The following is a 17,539-nucleotide window of genomic DNA, read 5'->3' as shown; positions in this document are numbered from 1 at the left end:
CATCACTGATCATGTATTGTAATCATAAGGCTCACTTTATTTTCCCATTAGTTTGACCTCACTGGCTTCCATCCGTCCCTCGATTTAATTTCCATAACAGTAAGAACAGGGGATATTTTATACCATATGGATTTATTCTCTGTTGCTGTATATTGTAGTGTGGTCCTGTTATATTATACTTGATTAAAAACCTACTTTGTATGAGGACATCTGTTTGTCTGTCATCTATGTGTGTCTGCTATATGACTCACAGGACTAGTATTATCTGGGGACCTCTAGTCATTTGTAATAATAATAAAGATTACACCTCAAATTACCAACCATATTTCGCCAAACACAGAGGTCCTGTGATAATATTAGTCCTGTGTGAATCGACATCTCTGTGATTTGGGCCCAATCCCAATTCACCCCGTGGCCCTATAATTTAGGCTGTTTTGCACGTTCACGTGTAGGGGTAGGGTGTCCCAAATCTTGTTGGCATGGAGGGCTAGGGACAAGTGGCAGGGCTACATGGCCCTTCAAAAGGATTTTTTTCAGATGCACACTTTAAACTGAGTTACAAACATGTGTTATGTATTACAAACAAGTGTTAATGCAAAATCCCAGAATGCCTTGCGAATCATCACAAGATACTGGCAACCAGCAACAAAAGAAAGCCACAAATGTAATTATTTTCCTTGTTAATAAAGATTTGTAAAATTATGATAATCATCGTATTACAGTACAGACAGAACTTTGGTTATTTTAGCTGTTTACCAAAACATATTCAAGTTACAGTTATATAATAAATATATGGGCTTAAAGTGCAAGGGTATTCACATCCAAATTGAAGGAAGGGTTTAGGAATTCAGCTCTTTAATATGGAGCTCCCTCTTTTTCAAGGGACTAAAAGTAATTGGACAATTGACTCAAAAGCTGTTTCATGGGCCAGTGTGGGCTATTCCTTCATTATTTCTTTATCAATTAAGCAGGTAAAAGTAAAATGGTAGCCTAGCATTGGCGCAGCTATATGACGTCATCAGTGGTCAACAAAGCACAGATCCACAGGCAATTCACATTATAGCAGGAGATTTCAATCATGTCGACCTGAAGGCAGTACTACCCAAGTTCTATCAGCATGTTAAATGTGCAACAAGAGGAGAAAAAACACTGGACAAGGTATACACCAACATCAAACGTGCTTACAAGGCTAGTCCGCTAGCTCATCTAGGCATGTCTGACCATGTGTCAATCCTCCTGATCCCAGCATACACTACCATGGGGAAAAGTGCTCCCATCACCACTAAGACTGTCAGAACCTGGCCAGAAGGGTCCGCTCCACTGCAGATCTGCCTAAATGACACCCCATGGCAGGAATATGAGCATGAGGACCTGGAACAGTACACGTCGTCGGTTCTGAACCACATAGTGAACTGCACCAACTCAGTCACCGTGGACAAACGGGTCCGGGTCTACCCCAACACGAAGCCATGGATGACTGGGAAGGTCCAAAAACTGATCAACGAGAGGGACAACGCCTTCTTCGCAGGGAAGAGCACACCGCTGTACAGCACCACCAGGGCTAACCTAAAGCGCGGAATCAAAGCGGCCAAGGCAGACCACAGAGAGAAGATTGAGGAATGCTTCCTGAGCAACGACTCCAGGCGGATGTGGCAGGGGGTTCAGCACATGACAAACTTCAGAGCCAACAGGCTCACAGCCGCAGAGGACGACCCCCTGCTGGCGGGAAAGCTGAACACCTACGCCCGGTTCGACGAGGGGCGAACGGAGGTAACCACAACACAAACACCACTCTCTCCAGCTCTCAGCAGCCTCACCCTCACAGAGCATGAAGTGAGACGCGTGCTGAAGGCGGTGGACCCCAGGAAAGCCTCGGGGCCGGATGGCGTCCTGGGACGGGTGCTGAGGGACTGCGCCGACCAGCTGGCCGGGGTTTTCACCAACATCTTCAACCAGTCCCTGTCCCAGGCCACCATCCCACCCTGCCTGAAAACCTCAACTATCATCCCGGTCCCGAAGAAAAGCACGGTGAGCTGCCTAAACGACTACCGCCCGGTGGCACTCACACCAATCATCATGAAGTGCTTCGAGAAACTAGTCCGGGCCCACATACTCACACGCCTCCCGCCCAACCTGGATCCATACCAGTTCGCCTACAGAGCCCACAGGTCCACAGAGGACGCCATCGCGACGACTCTCCACGCCACTCTATCCCACCTGGAGAGGGGAAACAGCTACGCGAGACTGCTCTTTGTGGACTTCAGCTCCGCCTTCAACACCATCCTTCCAGACAGGCTAGTGACCAAACTACTAGACCTGGGTCTATCACACTCTATATGTGCGTGGATCAAGGACTTCCTGACCGACCGCCCCCAGAGGGTGCGGGTGGGCCCTCACACCTCCACAGCCCTCAGACTCAGCACTGGGTCCCCCCAGGGCTGCGTGCTAAGCCCCATCCTCTACAACCTCTACACCTACGACTTCACCCCCGTCCACCCCAGCAACTCCATCGTAAAGTTTGCAGACGACACCACCGTGGTGGGATGCATCTCGGGGGGGGACGAGGCGGCGTACAGGGATGAGGTAGAGCAACTGAGCAAGCTGTGCAAGGTTAACAACCTGCTGCTGAACAAGTCAAAGACCCAGGAAATCATCGTAGACTTCAGGAGGAAAAAGTCTGAGATCCAGCCCCTGCTCATCGACGGAGAGAGCGTGGTAGTCCTTGGGCCAAACCATTTTTCACTACCAAATTCTGGGCAAATCCTAGATGTGATTTTCTTATTCCTATACATCCCTAGATTATGTTTTGATATGATAGACCTTTTGGATTGGCAGCTTATTAGTAGTTATCACCTCGTAAAGGTACGGAGTGCTTTTTTCAAAACCGGAGTTTTGCCTAGAAAAGTCCCCTGCCATATCTTGCTCCCCTTCGTATGATTCGCGCCTAGCCTAGCTGTGGTGTGGTTTTGATAGAGACATGAGGCTTTTCATGTTCTTTATGCGCCTGAGTCTCCTAAACACGTAGAGACCAACCCCGAGTCGATCAATGATTCCTACGATGAGCTATGGTAACTTTACCGCACCTACCCCCTACCGATGAATGCCTAATTTTTGCGGTTTTCCGGAGGTATTGTGCGGTAGGTGCGGGAAAGTTACCATAGCTCAGCGTAGGAAGCTCTGATCGACTCGGGGTTGGTCTCTACGTGTTCAGGAGACCCAGGCGCATAAAGCTAACCTGGCTCATGTCTCTATCGTAAGCACAGCCCGAGCTATGCGCGACTGACGTGAAGGGGAGCAAAATATGGCAGGGGACTTGTGGACCCGAATGCAGGACACTGAGGCGGAGTCAGATGAAAGGTCAAACCCATGGATGGGTACATTTATTGTTTTCTGAATTTGTATGTTTAAATATACAAATGATACATTATCTACTTAAAATATGCGTTAATTTACATAGTTTTCCAGAATAAAAATCTAAAACAAAGTGCTTAAAACAAATAAAGTGTGTGTTTACCTCCTCAAATAAATTAACTTAGCCCCAGCCAGATCCATATTTAGAGGTAAGTTAGCAAGCTAGTTTAGAGTTAGTGGTAATGTATAGCTGGTTACTGGTTAGATAACGAAGCGACCTTGGGTTCCCTGAAAGGTGCTATATAAATGCAAGTTATTATTATTATTATTATTATAACTAGCTAGCTAGTTTTTTCTACCATAAATCATCTCCTGAAGCCACAACCATCTCCCACTACTGAGGCTACAGAGCAGCGATGTAACAGCTTCATTGACTTTTTCAGATCCAAGGTCAACAACATTCGCTCTCTGATGCCCAGCTCTTCCTCTCTGTCTCCCTCTGCTACCAACCCCTGCTACCAACCCCCCTTTCACAGAGGTTCAACAGAGCCACATTATGGAAATCCTTAGAGGAATGAAATCATGCACTTGCGCCCTGGACCCCATTCCCACTGCTCTGCTCAAGTCATACACCAACCTTGCCTTCCTGTCCAAGGTGCTAGTGAAGGAAGTTGCTTCCCAACTCCAGGATCACCTCAAACACAACAACCTGTTTGAAAGATTTCAGTCAGGCTTTCGCTCAGCCCACAGTACAGAAACGGCTATGCTAAGGGTGACGAATGAACTGCTAATGACATCCTCCTGGACCTGACAGCAGCATTTGACATGGTGGATCACACTATCCTCCTAGAGCGCCTCCACACCACCATTGGACTCTCAGACTCCGCACTGAAGTGGTTTCAGTCCTATCTCTCTGGCAGGACTGAATACGTCTCACTGGGAGGATGCAAGTCCAGACTTCTCCCTGTTACCTGTGGTGTTCCACAGGGGTCGGTTCTCGGCCCCATCCTCTTCATCACCTACATGCTCCCCCTCGGTCGTGTCATCACCAGATATGGGATGTCTTTCCATTGTTATGCTGATGACACACAGCTCTACATTAAAACTACCCCAAGCCCCTCTGCAGCCATGTCATGTCTCACCACCTGTCTTGAGGAGATAAAGGCATGGATGAACAACAACTTCCTTCAGTTAAACAGTAACAAATCCGAAGCTCGTCTTGTTGGCACCCCACACCAGGTTCAGTCTTCGCCCATATCACAGCTCACCTTCGAGGGTCAAGTCATCCTCTTCTCCTCCTCAGTTTCAAATCTGGGGGTTAGGTTTGACTCTCACCTGACCTTCAGTGACCATATAAAACACCTGTGCAAAACCTCCTTCTATCATCTCAGAAATATTTCCAAACTCCGTCCCACTCTAACCCTGTCAGATGCAGAGAACTTGTCCATGCCTTTGACTACTGCAATCCGCTCTTCATCGGGATTCCTGGCAAAAGCATACAGAAGCTGCCATACATCCAGAACAGCGCTGCCAGGATCCTGATGAGAGTCCACAAATACAAGCACATAACCCCTGTTCTACACTCACTACACTGGCTCCCTGTCTCATTCAGGGTTGACTACAAAGTCCTTCTTCTCACCCACAAATGCATCAACGGACACGCACCTCCCTATCTACAAGAACTCATCACTCCACAAACCTCCACCCGCACCCTCAGGTCTTCAAACAGTTTGCTCCTCCAGGTCCCCAATACCAGGCTCCGCACCATGGGGGACCGAGCCTTCTGTTCGGCTCCGCCGTGCCTGTGGAACAGCCTTCCTAGCCAGCTAAGGGCAGTACAGAGCCTGTGCAACAGCCTTCCTAGCCAGCTAAGGGCAGTACAGAGCCTGTGGAACAGCCTCCCTAGCCAGCTAAGGGCAGTACAGAGCCTGTGGAACAGCCTTCCTAGCCAGCTAAGGGCAGTACAGAGCCTGTGCAACAGCCTTCCTAGCCAGCTAAGGGCAGTACAGAGCCTGGACTCTTTTAAGACAGGCCTTTGACTGTTGAACTGTGTTCATTTTTGTGATTTATTTTGAGTTGTTTTACTATGTTTTTAACTTATTATGTTTTAGTTTTTTTTACTCTGTAGCACTCTGAGATTCTTTTGAATGAAAAGTGCAATACAAATAAAATGCATTATTATTATTTATAGTTAATAACACTTTAGTTAGCTAGCTAAACTAGCAAAGTAGCCTGTTGTGTACCCAGGCTTGAGACAGGGTTTTATATTGTAGTAATATTAATGTAACTTAATTTACATTAAATTTACAGAAGATTCCTTGTTTGTAGCCCCTCTAAGTTGTGATGAGATCTGCCCCAATTACTGCACCCTGACAATATTTTAGTTTAGAATAAGGTTGGTAATTTAATGTCAAACTAGATGTATTCCTCTATTTCAGAGACCCACATCATCAGCAGTAAGTGTAAGTCTAATGATGGATCCAACTTCAGGTGAATGCAGCAGCAACCTGCCAAGAAAGCGGCATGGACAGCATCATCCACTGCTCTGATGATGGACAGCATCATCCACTGCTCTGATCATGGACAGCATCATCCACTGCTCTGATCATGGACAGCATCATCCACTGCTCTGATGATGGACAGCATCATCCACTGCTCTGATCATGGACAGCATCATCCACTGCTCTGTCATGGACAGCATCATCCACTGCTCTGGTCATGGACAGCATCATCCACTGCTCTGATCATGGACAGCATCATCCACTGCTCTGTCATGGACAGCATCATCCACTGCTCTGATCATGGACAGCATCACCCACTGCTCTGATCATGGACAGCATCACCCACTGCTCTGATCATGGACAGCATCATCCACTGCTCTGATGATGGACAGCATCATCCACTGCTCTGATGATGACTCCAACTCAAACCTGGTGTCACCCCAAAACCTGGACTTATGGAGAACTTTGTTGAGGGCGGCAGAAATCAGAAAACATCTCCCAATTTTGGACCACACCTACCACCGGACTCCATACACCTACAGCTTTCACTGCCTTGTGGGCTAAATAAATGTAACTGTTCATCTGCCTCCGCCTCAGTGTCCTGCATTCGGGTCCACTCCCGTACAGAACGTAGGCTAACACACATTTTAAATGACAGCAGTCCATACTTTAAGAGGGGATAAGGTATTAAACTACTAACAACAAGGTCCAACAAGGTCTATCACATCAAATAATAATCTAGGGATGTATAGTAATTAATTACTGTCTTTATCCAATCTGTGGTCCAAATGTTCTTTAAAGATATGCAAATTAACTCATATTTTAAGTAGATAATACATCATTTGCATATTTAAACAGAACATTTCTGAAAACTTGTAATACAAAAAATTATTGTCTCAATGTAAGTAATCAACTGGGGAAGTTTCATGGTGATATCTATTAGGTAAAATGTTTTACCCATCAAAAAGTCCCCGGCCATATTCTGCTCCCCTTCGCGTCAGTCGTGCATAGCTCGGGCTGTGCTTGTGATAGAGACATGAGCCAGGTTAGCTTTATGCGCCTGGGTCTCCTGAACAAGTAGAGACCAACCCCGAGTCGATCAGAGCTTCCTACGCTGAGCTATGGTAACTTTCCCGCACCTACCGCACAATACCTCCGGAAAACCGCAAAAATTAGGCATTCATCGGTAGGGGGTAGGTGCGGTAAAGTTACCATAGCTCATCGTAGGAATCATTGATCGACTCGGGGTTGGTCTCTACGTGTTTAGGAGACTCAGGCGCATAAAGAACATGAAAGGGCTCATGTCTCTATCACAATCACAGCACAGCTAGGCGCGAATCATGCGAAGGGGAGCAGGATATGGCAGGGGACTTTTCTAGGCAAAACTCCGGTTTTGAAAAAAGCACTCCGTACCTTTACGAGGTGATAACTACTAATAAGCTGCCAATCCAAAAGGTCTATCATATCAAAACATAATCTAGGGATGTATAGGAATAAGAAAATCACATCTAGGATTTGCCCAGAATTTGGTAGTGAAATTTGGGTTCAATTTGGGGGTTTGGCCCAAGGACTATGGAGAGAGTCTCAACCCTCCGATTCCTGGGGATGCACATGCGGGATGACCTGACCTGGAAGGACAACACAAAAGCCACCATCAAGAAGGCACAACAGCGGCTATACATCCTGAGAGTCCTCAGGAAGGAACACAGCAAGCAGGAGATACTGGTGACCTTCTACCGCGGCGCAGTGGAGAGCATCCTCACCTACGGCATCTGCAACTGGTTCTCCAGCTGCACAACCGCGGAGAGAAATGCGCTACAGAGAGTCGTGAGAACAGCACAGAAGATCACCGGCGCCCCCCTCCCCTCTCTGGAAGAGCTGTACAACACACGCTGTCTCAGGAAGGCCTCCAAGATCTCCAGGGACCCAACCCACCCTGGGTACGAACACTTTACCCGGCTGCCCTCGAAAAGGCGGTTCAGGACCTTGGCCGCAAGGACAAACAGACTGAAGAACAGCTTCTACCACAGGGCCGTCCAGGCCCTGAACACAACAAAGACCTAGGTTCTGGGCCCTGGACAGTCTGGACGGATTGATGGCAGCTGCTGGACTGAAAAAATCAGGTGTAGTGCTGAGGCACAAATATGTACATTTCAAGCCTGCAAACTGCGACACTTTAAATAAATGTGCAATAACACTATTGTGCAATATGACAACCCTAGTCGTCTATCTGTACAGTATAGTATAGTGGATAGTGTACATAGCCTTTATTTATGTAAACCAGCTCCTTCCCTTCTTGTGATTTTTTTAAAAGTTTTTTTTTCTTTTTTTTCTTTCCTAACACCAGGGGAGCCACCCCTCCTAAATTTCGTTGTTTGGTACCTGTACTGTAGCAATGACAATAAAGACCATTCATTCATTCATTCATTCATTCATCATTCATTCATTAAAAGGTCTGAGTTGATTCCAAGTGTGGCATTTGCATTTGGAAGCTGTTGCTGTATACGCACAACATGCAGTCACGGACCTCTCAATGCAAGTGTAACAGGCCATCCTTAGGCTGCAAAAACAAACAGAAAATCCATCTGAGATAGCGGAAACATTAGTAGTGGCCAAATTAACTGTTTGGTACATTCTGGGGGAAGAAGAACGCACTGGTGAGCTCGGCACCACAAAAACATCTGGACATCCAGGGAAGACAAGAGTGGTGGATGATCACAGGATCCTCTACAATCAGGGGTCGGCAATAGGCGGCCCGCGGGCCATTGCTGGCCGATCACCAATAATATTTGGTCCAGCCGACAGTCCCACATATAGCGGCTATAATGTCAGAATAGAGAATCTACCTCCACCTGAATAATGCTTATTGTACTTTTATCCATGTTGAGAGTGAATGACACAGGGACAGACAATCAGGCAGTGGGGTGCACCGAAGCGCACTGACGCTGAACCCCTCATAGTGAATCATAAGTAGGTGGACAACGCGTGGTGCTTAAATAGCCAACATGCAGTGTGTGGTTTGAAAAAAATAACACCAGCTCAGTAAATCATTCAAACGTAATGTTTACTTATATGTGACTGCAACACACATATGAACAGTAACAAAGCAAATTCAGTTTAATTTTCTGTCACATTCGGTCACATGGTAGAAAAAAAATATTTGATGTGTGACTCCGTTCCCTCGGTTTAGTAATTCGTTCCCTCGGTTTAGTAATCCATTCCCTCTGTTTAGTAATTCGTTCTCTCGGTTTAGTAATTTGCTAGGGTTAGGCCCTATGAGCCCTAACCCTAACCCTATTCTATATTCACTGTGGGCATGTCATTTCGAGCAGAAAACCTGAAAAATACGACCGATAAGAACAGGTTAATCCAATAATAATGTGACCTTGTCTGGGAGAAGGGGGGAATCATTATCAGAATAAAAGTATGTTAAATAATTATTAGAATAAGTTAGGCTGCGCTACATCGTCAGTCCACACATTTATTATTCAAAATAAATGTTTCAACGTTGTTGAGAATCACAACACAAACTCGCTAGTCACGCCAACATACTGCAATGCAATGGATTGGACTGCTAACTAGTTAACTATAACACATATATAACAATGTAAAGACATTGTTAGCAGGCTAACAAAACAAGCTGTGTTAGTTGACTAGCGATGTGTACATTTTTCGAAAGAAAAGTCAAAGCATTAGAACGTGTCACATTTTTTAACAATCAATTACTTAAATTAGCCTTTACAGTTTTTCTCAATTGCTAAAACACATTTCACAAAACTTTCCTCCATTTTCCCAAAACTCTAAACACAACACACTTTTCTAAAGCTACATAAACAAAACCACACCTTCTCTCTTCAAAACTCAAACTTTCACAACCAAAACAGCTGCTCAAAGCCTGCAAAAATGTAAACACTATAAGCATCATTACAGACTACAACAAAACAACTGAAAACACAATGTTCAGTGTGTGAGAATGTTCTTTTTTTTCACAACTGCCAAAGCACATTTTTAGAAACCTTACAGTATCTGTTCTCAGAATATATCACTGTACAGTATTGGGCATTCATAGATTTGTGTGTTTCATATGAACAGTATGTAAATCTACAGAAAATACAGTATGTACTGTATGTTGTTGGAAAATATCCTTTTACAGTATGTATATGTTCTTCATGAATGTTTTACTGTAATGCTTGGCTAATTTTACTATATAACTAAAAGACATTACAGTACAGTAATTCAAACTTGATCTTACATGTGGACAATCGACTTCTTTCTAAAGGGATCTCTTGACCATTCTGAAGTACGCATTCACCCACAGGGGTGGGTGAGAGTTACAGTAATTGAAATAGTCTAACTTCCTTCAATGTTACGGTACATGTGGGAATACGGTACATGTGGGAAAACTAGGGTTAGGGTTAGGTGCTAGGGTGACTTGGTACATGCTGGCATGTCTAACCCTAACCGTAACCCTAACCGTAACCCTAACCTTACTGTAACCCTAGCACCCTAGCACCTAACCCTAACCTTAGTTTTCCCACATGTATGATAGTCATGCATAAAAAAATAAATCTGCGCTCCCTGTCTAACGTTATATCTAACGTTACATATTTTAAGGCTGATTTTGCATGATAGTCATGCATTTTTTGATATCTATTTCCCCCCTTTAAATGGCATATGATGTCGGAAATGTTACTAAAGTTCAGCCGCGAAGTTGTTGCACTGTTGTCCTATCGAGTTTTAAATAAAGGTTTGAAAAATGTACCGTATTCCCACATGTACCGTAACATGTACAATAGCCTACTGTACTGTATCACAACTCAATGCAAACACTACATAGGATCCATTACACACAACAATACCCACTGAAAACAATGTTCAGGGTGTGATGTTTATTTATTTATTTATGGAACTATACCACACACCAGTGGAGGCTGGTGACTTCCAGAATTGAGGAGGCCAATTTTTTTTCCGCTTGCTCGATTCACTCGCGATGGAATGTTCCCTGTTCTTCTTATCTGTCTTTGTTAAAAATTATTAATTTGTGTTTGGCGGTACTGAAGGGATTGGGACACTCTCAGGATGGTGGATGAAAAAGCTTTTATTGCCTGCACAATGGGTCATCAAATAAACAAAACAATTGGCATGAATCTCTGGTCCGCCTGCAGCAGCTATTGTCCCTTCTGCTCAGGCTCACAACATTCACCACAACATACTACATACAATCAATGACATGTCAAAAGCGCTCAAACACTATGTCAATCAGACACACAACATACAATTCAGAACAATACTTCATCCATTTCTAATATTTATCCTGCAGAACAGCACTCATACACGCGTGTGGCGGAAAAAGGTACTACATGTGGAATGCAACATGACGTTACTGACTAGCCATGCCCTAGATCACGAATGCTAGCAACACCATGAGTGGACTCTTACAAAATGCACCAAAACATAGAACTCAAACAACGTAATAAGTTACCTGCATCAAATAAACAAAACAATTGGCATGAATCTCTGGTCCGCCTACAGCAGCTATTGTCCCTTCTGCTCAGGCTCACAACATTCACCACAACATACTACATACAATTATTAATTATTAATATTAAAAATAAAACTGTTCAATAAATCCTAAATGTTGTCTACCTATTCGATGTATAAATCGCGCCAGAATCTCGCCGACCTCCGAGGTCATTTTAAGCAAAAGTATTTGGCCAAATGAGCTATTATTTTCAGGGAAAAATGGCTTCATGTGATTGGACGAACAAAATGTCAATCTTTCAGCCCTGGACTCAATGCATGGTGAGGCAAGGCCTCCTCTGCCAACCCATTTTCAGTGATTTGGCCAATCACATATTGCCATGAAAAAATTTGCATTACATTGACTTCTATGAGAAACCACTTTCCTGGGGGAGGCCTGGCCTCCTCAATACAAACGGATAGGGATTCTGGCCTGTAGGTGCTTTACAATTGCAATATTGGGTTTTAGCCATGGAAAAATTCAGATTTATGAACAAAATAATATATGTTTTTTGTTAAATAAATAAATACAATTATTGCTTTTTTAAATCTCTCTCTCTTCTCTCAAATTATTGGGGAGGCCAGGCCTCCTCCACCTCTATGGAGGAGCCTCTACTGCCACACACACACACACACACACACACACACACACACACACACACACACACACACACACACCACAATCATTTGCAACAAGTGTCTTAAATGTTGAGTCGTAATGTTTAAGAAACTTTATTTTTGCTGTTTTGATAGTCTGTCTAATGTGACTAGCTTACTTTTGAATAATTTGGCAGCGGCACTTTTCCGTACTCGACGATAAGGGTCCAGCTGTCGCGACACCCGGACGCATGAAGACCATATTTGGTTCGAGCGCGTCATCACAGAAGTAACCGCGAGAAACCTCAAGATTTTAAAGGACGTTAGAGGACCGCGAGATTTTAAAGGACAATGGCAAATACAGCTCAGGTGAGAATTTCGAAATATGATTAATGAACATGTTATAGTTTTCATATATGTATTTATTATTTAGGTTGTTGGATGTGTTATGCATTTGGCTGTTTCGCACTTAGTTTTGTTCATAAATCAGGCTTGGCTAACTGGGTAATCCTATGTGGTTTAGCGTTATCAGATATTAGATTAGATTCAACTTTATTGTCATTGCTGAGTACAAGTACCAACAACAAAATGCAGTTTGGCATATAACCAGAAGTGCAAATAGTGACAAAACAAAGATAATTATATACAGTTATGAGCTATGTACAGTTAATGTATTTCTATTCTATTTGTATTTATATCTCCCCTATTTATGTCTATTTATGTCTAATTCTTGTTTTTTTAATTATCTGTGGACTGTGTTTCCAATAAGAAAGCCATGAGAAAAAAAAATCACAAGATGTACAATCCTGTTTATTTAGAAATAAATGATTAGTTACAGGGAGCCCCATGGCTGTTCGTTGGGTTTAAATTATATTTATGATAGACATATTTAATGTAAAGTTAACTATAAGAACTGTGATTGGTCCGCTTGGTAGCGTCACATTCCGACTCTCTCGTAAATGCGGAAGTCATGACAGAAATGTCATTTACTTTTTCTGTAATTACTTATTAATAAAGATTTGAAAATGTATGATAACCATCTTATTGTCTTAGTTTACTGTCATTTCAATGCATTATAGACATTTTCTTTACAACAGCATAACAAAAATAAGTTTTTTGATCACCATTATGCCGCTATGAGTACACTGGAGAGCCCTCGCGTAGGCTACGGCGTAGCCGCACGTAAATTCGACGCAGGAGTATAAATCAGGCTTTACCCTAAAAGCTGAGAGTCTGCACTTTAAGCCCATATTCATTATATGACTGTAACTTGTGTATGACTGTAACTAAGATGTTTTGGTAAACAGCTAAAATAACACAAATTCTGTCTACTCTGTGACCAAATATATATGGACCTAACTGTAGAATCCATTGCTGTAAATGTGTTTATTTTGTTTGTTTTAAAAGTGAATAGGACGAAAATTATCTGTCATATCCATAAATACTTGAAATATGAAAATTATCTATCTCATCCATAAATACGATCGGTCATATCCATAAGTACTTGAAATACAAAAATGCATCTATCTCATATCGAAATGCATAGTAAGCGAATGATCTGTCATATCCATAAATACTTGAAATACGAACTTGAAATCGTAGAAATACGAACTTGAAATCGTAGTCCGAACCAAATATGATTTACATGCGTCCGGGTGTAGGCGCGGTATGATGACGTAGTCCGAACCAAATATGGGTCAACATGCGTCCGGGTGAAGCGGGTGTCGTGGACGCGGACGCAGCTCGACTTTACCCAAAAGGGGGCGTGGTTGTTGTGATGACAGGGATTTCCTGGATTTGTGGGGGCTATCCAAATTTTGTAGCAAGCCACTCCTTCGAATAAACCAAAAGGAGTATGCAGGGGAGGTCAGTTGTAACTCGTAAAAAGGCTGAATGTAATTACAGGTTCACTCTATACATGTTTTCAAACTGATAGCTCAAAAACCATTTGTATGTGTCTTTTAAGGGGATACTGTACTGCATAAACAGTCTACAGCTCGGTCACATTATATCACGGGCGCCATTATTACCTAGGCTAATTCTTTCATAGTATGTCCCAAAAAGAGATCATAGGATCATCTACCTAAATCGAAAGGGTTGTTATGATTCATTGGGTTGATCTAGACAGCAATATCCTATAAATTCAACAATTACGTCTCTATTGTTCAGTTGTCCGGTCAATCATCAACAACCGCCATGCCAATGCTTTGTGGAGGAACCACCGAGGCGAAGGATGCCACAGAAGAGATCCAGACGATTTGTGATGAGGTGGGCTGAATACTATTTTCTCTGTCTATTTTTTCTCTTACTATTTTCTCTGCGCATACACTGGTCCAGAGGTCACTAATAGGTGGACCGCGGTCCAGACCCAGTCCCAGTCCCAGACTTATAACAGATACATTATTGAGAATTATTACATTTTGACGGAGCGTTTCTATGCGCAGCTTTTCTAGCCTTTACGGCACTGGTTTAGCATCCCAGGAAACTCAAATCATCTCACGTGATGCTACTCAGCCAATGGAATCTGTGCATTCTGATACGCAGTCAGTGAGATGAGAGACACACATAACAGGGGAAAGACGAGACAAGAGACAATATTCGGAGGAATAAGTGAGTCAGAGAAAAGTAGACAGCGAAAACTGAATTTAATGAATAGGAAATAATGGACAGACTCTTACATGTTCATTCCTCCCATGGGCAGTTCAGTTCAAAACCCGTATGTCTGATCTGTTCGGAGACCGTGGCGGCAGGGTGAAGCGCCACTACAGAAACACTACAGAAACATGCGGTCCTCAAATCTGAACTGAGGACACAGACAATACACGATCTAAGAGCCCAATATGATCGATCCACCAGAATCCAAACACATTCGTTGACTGCCCATCAAGGTGCTAATGAATGTTCCCCTAAAGTTGCTTGGATTTTGGGTCAACATAAAACACATTTACTCAGGGCTGCCAAGTTTCACCAAAAGTTTGGAGGGAGATTTTTTTGGCGGTGGAGCGACCCAAAACTGTGCACGTTTTGGCAGCGGCGGCCCTTCTCTCCCACCCAATTATTTGTGCTAGTTTCCTGCAATTTTACATGTTGTTCATAATAAACCAGCACAAGAAATGAAAAGAATAAATAATAACATTTTATAAAACAAGAAAAAAATTCAGACAATATATCATATTTATGAAATCTTAATAAACAAATACAGTAGCCTACAGACTCTAAAAGAAAAATTGGCCCCATCAACAGGATGGGTCAGCAGCAGAAAGACCCGTGGTCATCATCTTATATACAGTGCATTGCTCATAGATGGCTATCATGTTATACAGTACATACCAGGGTTTTTCCTGGGTCAGAATGAGGACTTGGTGGGTGATTCTGTGCGCGCGCAGCGCGCCCACATTTTTTGGGAGGGACCCCCAATTGTTGTATTTGTATTGTAAATTGTAATTATTAATAATAATTATTATTATTATTAATGTACCTGGTTATGTTACAGTAGAGAAACAAAAAACAGTTACCAAAACTGAGTATTTACTAGCTAAGATTGGCAAAAGATTGGCGTGGTGCAACTGAAATTAGTAAACAACTAGTTTGAAACTAACTAGTAACAACTAGGGGTTTAGTAACTACTAAATGCCTGCATTTAGTAATGACTTACGCCATATTGGTGCAACCCAGTCCAGTAGGCTACCAGATACGATGTTGTAATGTATGCACATATTTTGCTACCATGGTTGCCAGATGGAATTGATAAATTGCAGACTCAAGTTAACGCTCGTGCAGAAAGTTGCCACGAAACTCATGTCCGGTAGCTTTCTTTCAAGGAATTTCCAAAAAAAAAAGTCCCGTATTTTTTTGTTTTTTTTGTTATTTCTCTACGTGAGAAATAGAGATGCGGCGTGAGAGCGTGAGAACTGGTTGAAATGAGTGAGTCTCACGGTGATTGCGTGAGACTTGGCAGCCCTGTTTACTGATGGCCAAGGAGTGCATGAGTTGGTAGCTGAAACATTACTTGAGGGGAAACAAAAAGAAGAGTTTTGTGAAAAAATCAAGCAGATACCTATGTCAGCATCATCAGTGTCAAGGAAAAGTGACATATTAACCCAGGATGTGCTAGCAAAAAAGAAGAGAAAAGGAAACTCAAGCTACACCAGCGTCTTTGAGCCTCGGAAAAGCGCTATATAAATGTAATGAATTATTATTATTATTATTACTTTTTATTGCACTTTATTTTAGATGCACATTTTTCAAAAGCTCTCTTATGTATCTTTACATTTTAAATGCAGCCCTTATTTGACTTTAAATGAGAAAAGAACATGTATTTATTATTAGAGTACTTATTATTTATAATCCCTCCAGTTCAATGTGAAAATCAACAATATATATATTTTCTCTAACTGGACCTTTTTGAATTTTAATTGAATACCCCTGTGCTAGTCCATTAAGTGCAATCCGTTATTCTTTCATCAGTTATATTATTTTTCAACCAAATGTTATGTAGTTATAGACACCGTTCATAGATGGGGCTGGGTAAATGTGACCTATGGGTGCCTACATATATTTTAAGAGTTTGTATGTTATGTGCAGCTAGCTGTCAAATATCTGACCCTCTACTCATGTTGTATTCTGCACAGGTGAAGCCGCATGCAGAAGGACAAGCAAATAGAAAGTTTGATGTTTTCACAGCGAAGACGTACAAGGCCCAGGTAGTGGCTGGGACCAACTACTTCATCAAGGTAAGAGATAGGGGAGAAGACACAGGCTGTAGCCTTCTACACGCTTAAAGGTCAAACTTTACTGCATCATGCTGCAACATAGTGGATTGAGTCACATTCTATAATCATATTATATTCATCTGCGTGTGTTTAAGGAGGTAAATCAGGGTTAATTTACAGCCAACACTGTAAAATGTATTAATGAACCCTGTCTATTTGGGGAGAAATGATCTCATCATGATAATCCATATCCCACAAGGAAGACCCAAGCGTGTACTTTATTAGGCCAAGAGGACATCCTAAATCCCAGAGGGTGACACTTGAGTTTTCAGTGTGATTTCAAATGACCTCCGCTACATAGGCTACACTGATCCAATCACCAAATTGGACACAGAATTTCTACAAATTGCATACAGTATTATCCTGACAGTTAACATTTAGTCAAATCCCACTTATGTCCTTTTTTGTCTTACAGGTCCATGTTGGTGCTGAAGATTATATTCATCTGCGTGTGTTTAAGGAGCTCCCCCACAATGGAGGGAAACTGTCAGTGCACAGCATTCAGGACTCCAAAGCTCACCATGACTCCATCGAGTATTTCTGATAAGGAGACACCTCAGGTGGATGCAGAGGTCCTAAACCCCCCTAGTGCCTCTATGCTGTAATCTCTCAACACATGTCAGCACACCTGATTGATCAGGATCCTAATTCCAATGCTACTTTTTTTGCCAATGCTCTCAATAACATAGTTTTTTTTACATCTAGGATAGATGATCGAAAATGTGTTTATTTAGGCTTCAAAAAGAATAATACCGTACTGTCTAATATGCAAACATGGTCATCTTTTGCTACATGGTT

The 17,539-nt window shown here is 42.6% G+C and overlaps 1 protein-coding gene across 1 annotated transcript; it reads left to right on the top strand.

The window, feature by feature from the left end:
* Positions 1 to 14,048: 14,048 nt before the first annotated feature.
* On the top strand, positions 14,049 to 17,539 carry LOC308172342 (cystatin-B-like). The gene is made up of 3 exons (XM_080547254.1): positions 14,049 to 14,237; positions 16,601 to 16,702; positions 17,157 to 17,539. The coding sequence occupies exons 1-3, from the start codon at positions 14,166 to 14,168 to the stop codon at positions 17,283 to 17,285; spliced, it is 303 nt and encodes a 100-aa protein (XP_080403380.1). The 5' UTR covers positions 14,049 to 14,165; the 3' UTR covers positions 17,286 to 17,539.

This window comes from Nansenia antarctica (assembly GCF_963989245.1).
Source record: "Nansenia antarctica genome assembly, chromosome: 17".
NCBI lineage: Eukaryota > Metazoa > Chordata > Actinopteri > Argentiniformes > Microstomatidae > Nansenia > Nansenia antarctica.
The sequence above is the reverse complement of the archived record's forward strand: the minus strand, read 5'-3'. Positions and strand labels throughout refer to the sequence as shown.

Bases quoted from the DNA above. Each gene is read 5' to 3' on its own strand.
- LOC308172342 (XM_080547254.1), top strand. From the start codon at position 14,166: ATGCCAATGCTTTGTGGAGGAACCACCGAGGCGAAGGATGCCACAGAA. The intron at 14,238-16,600 runs GTGGGCTGAATA...TATTCTGCACAG, and splicing joins TCCAGACGATTTGTGATGAG to GTGAAGCCGCATGCAGAAGG. The intron at 16,703-17,156 runs GTAAGAGATAGG...TTTGTCTTACAG, and splicing joins GGACCAACTACTTCATCAAG to GTCCATGTTGGTGCTGAAGA.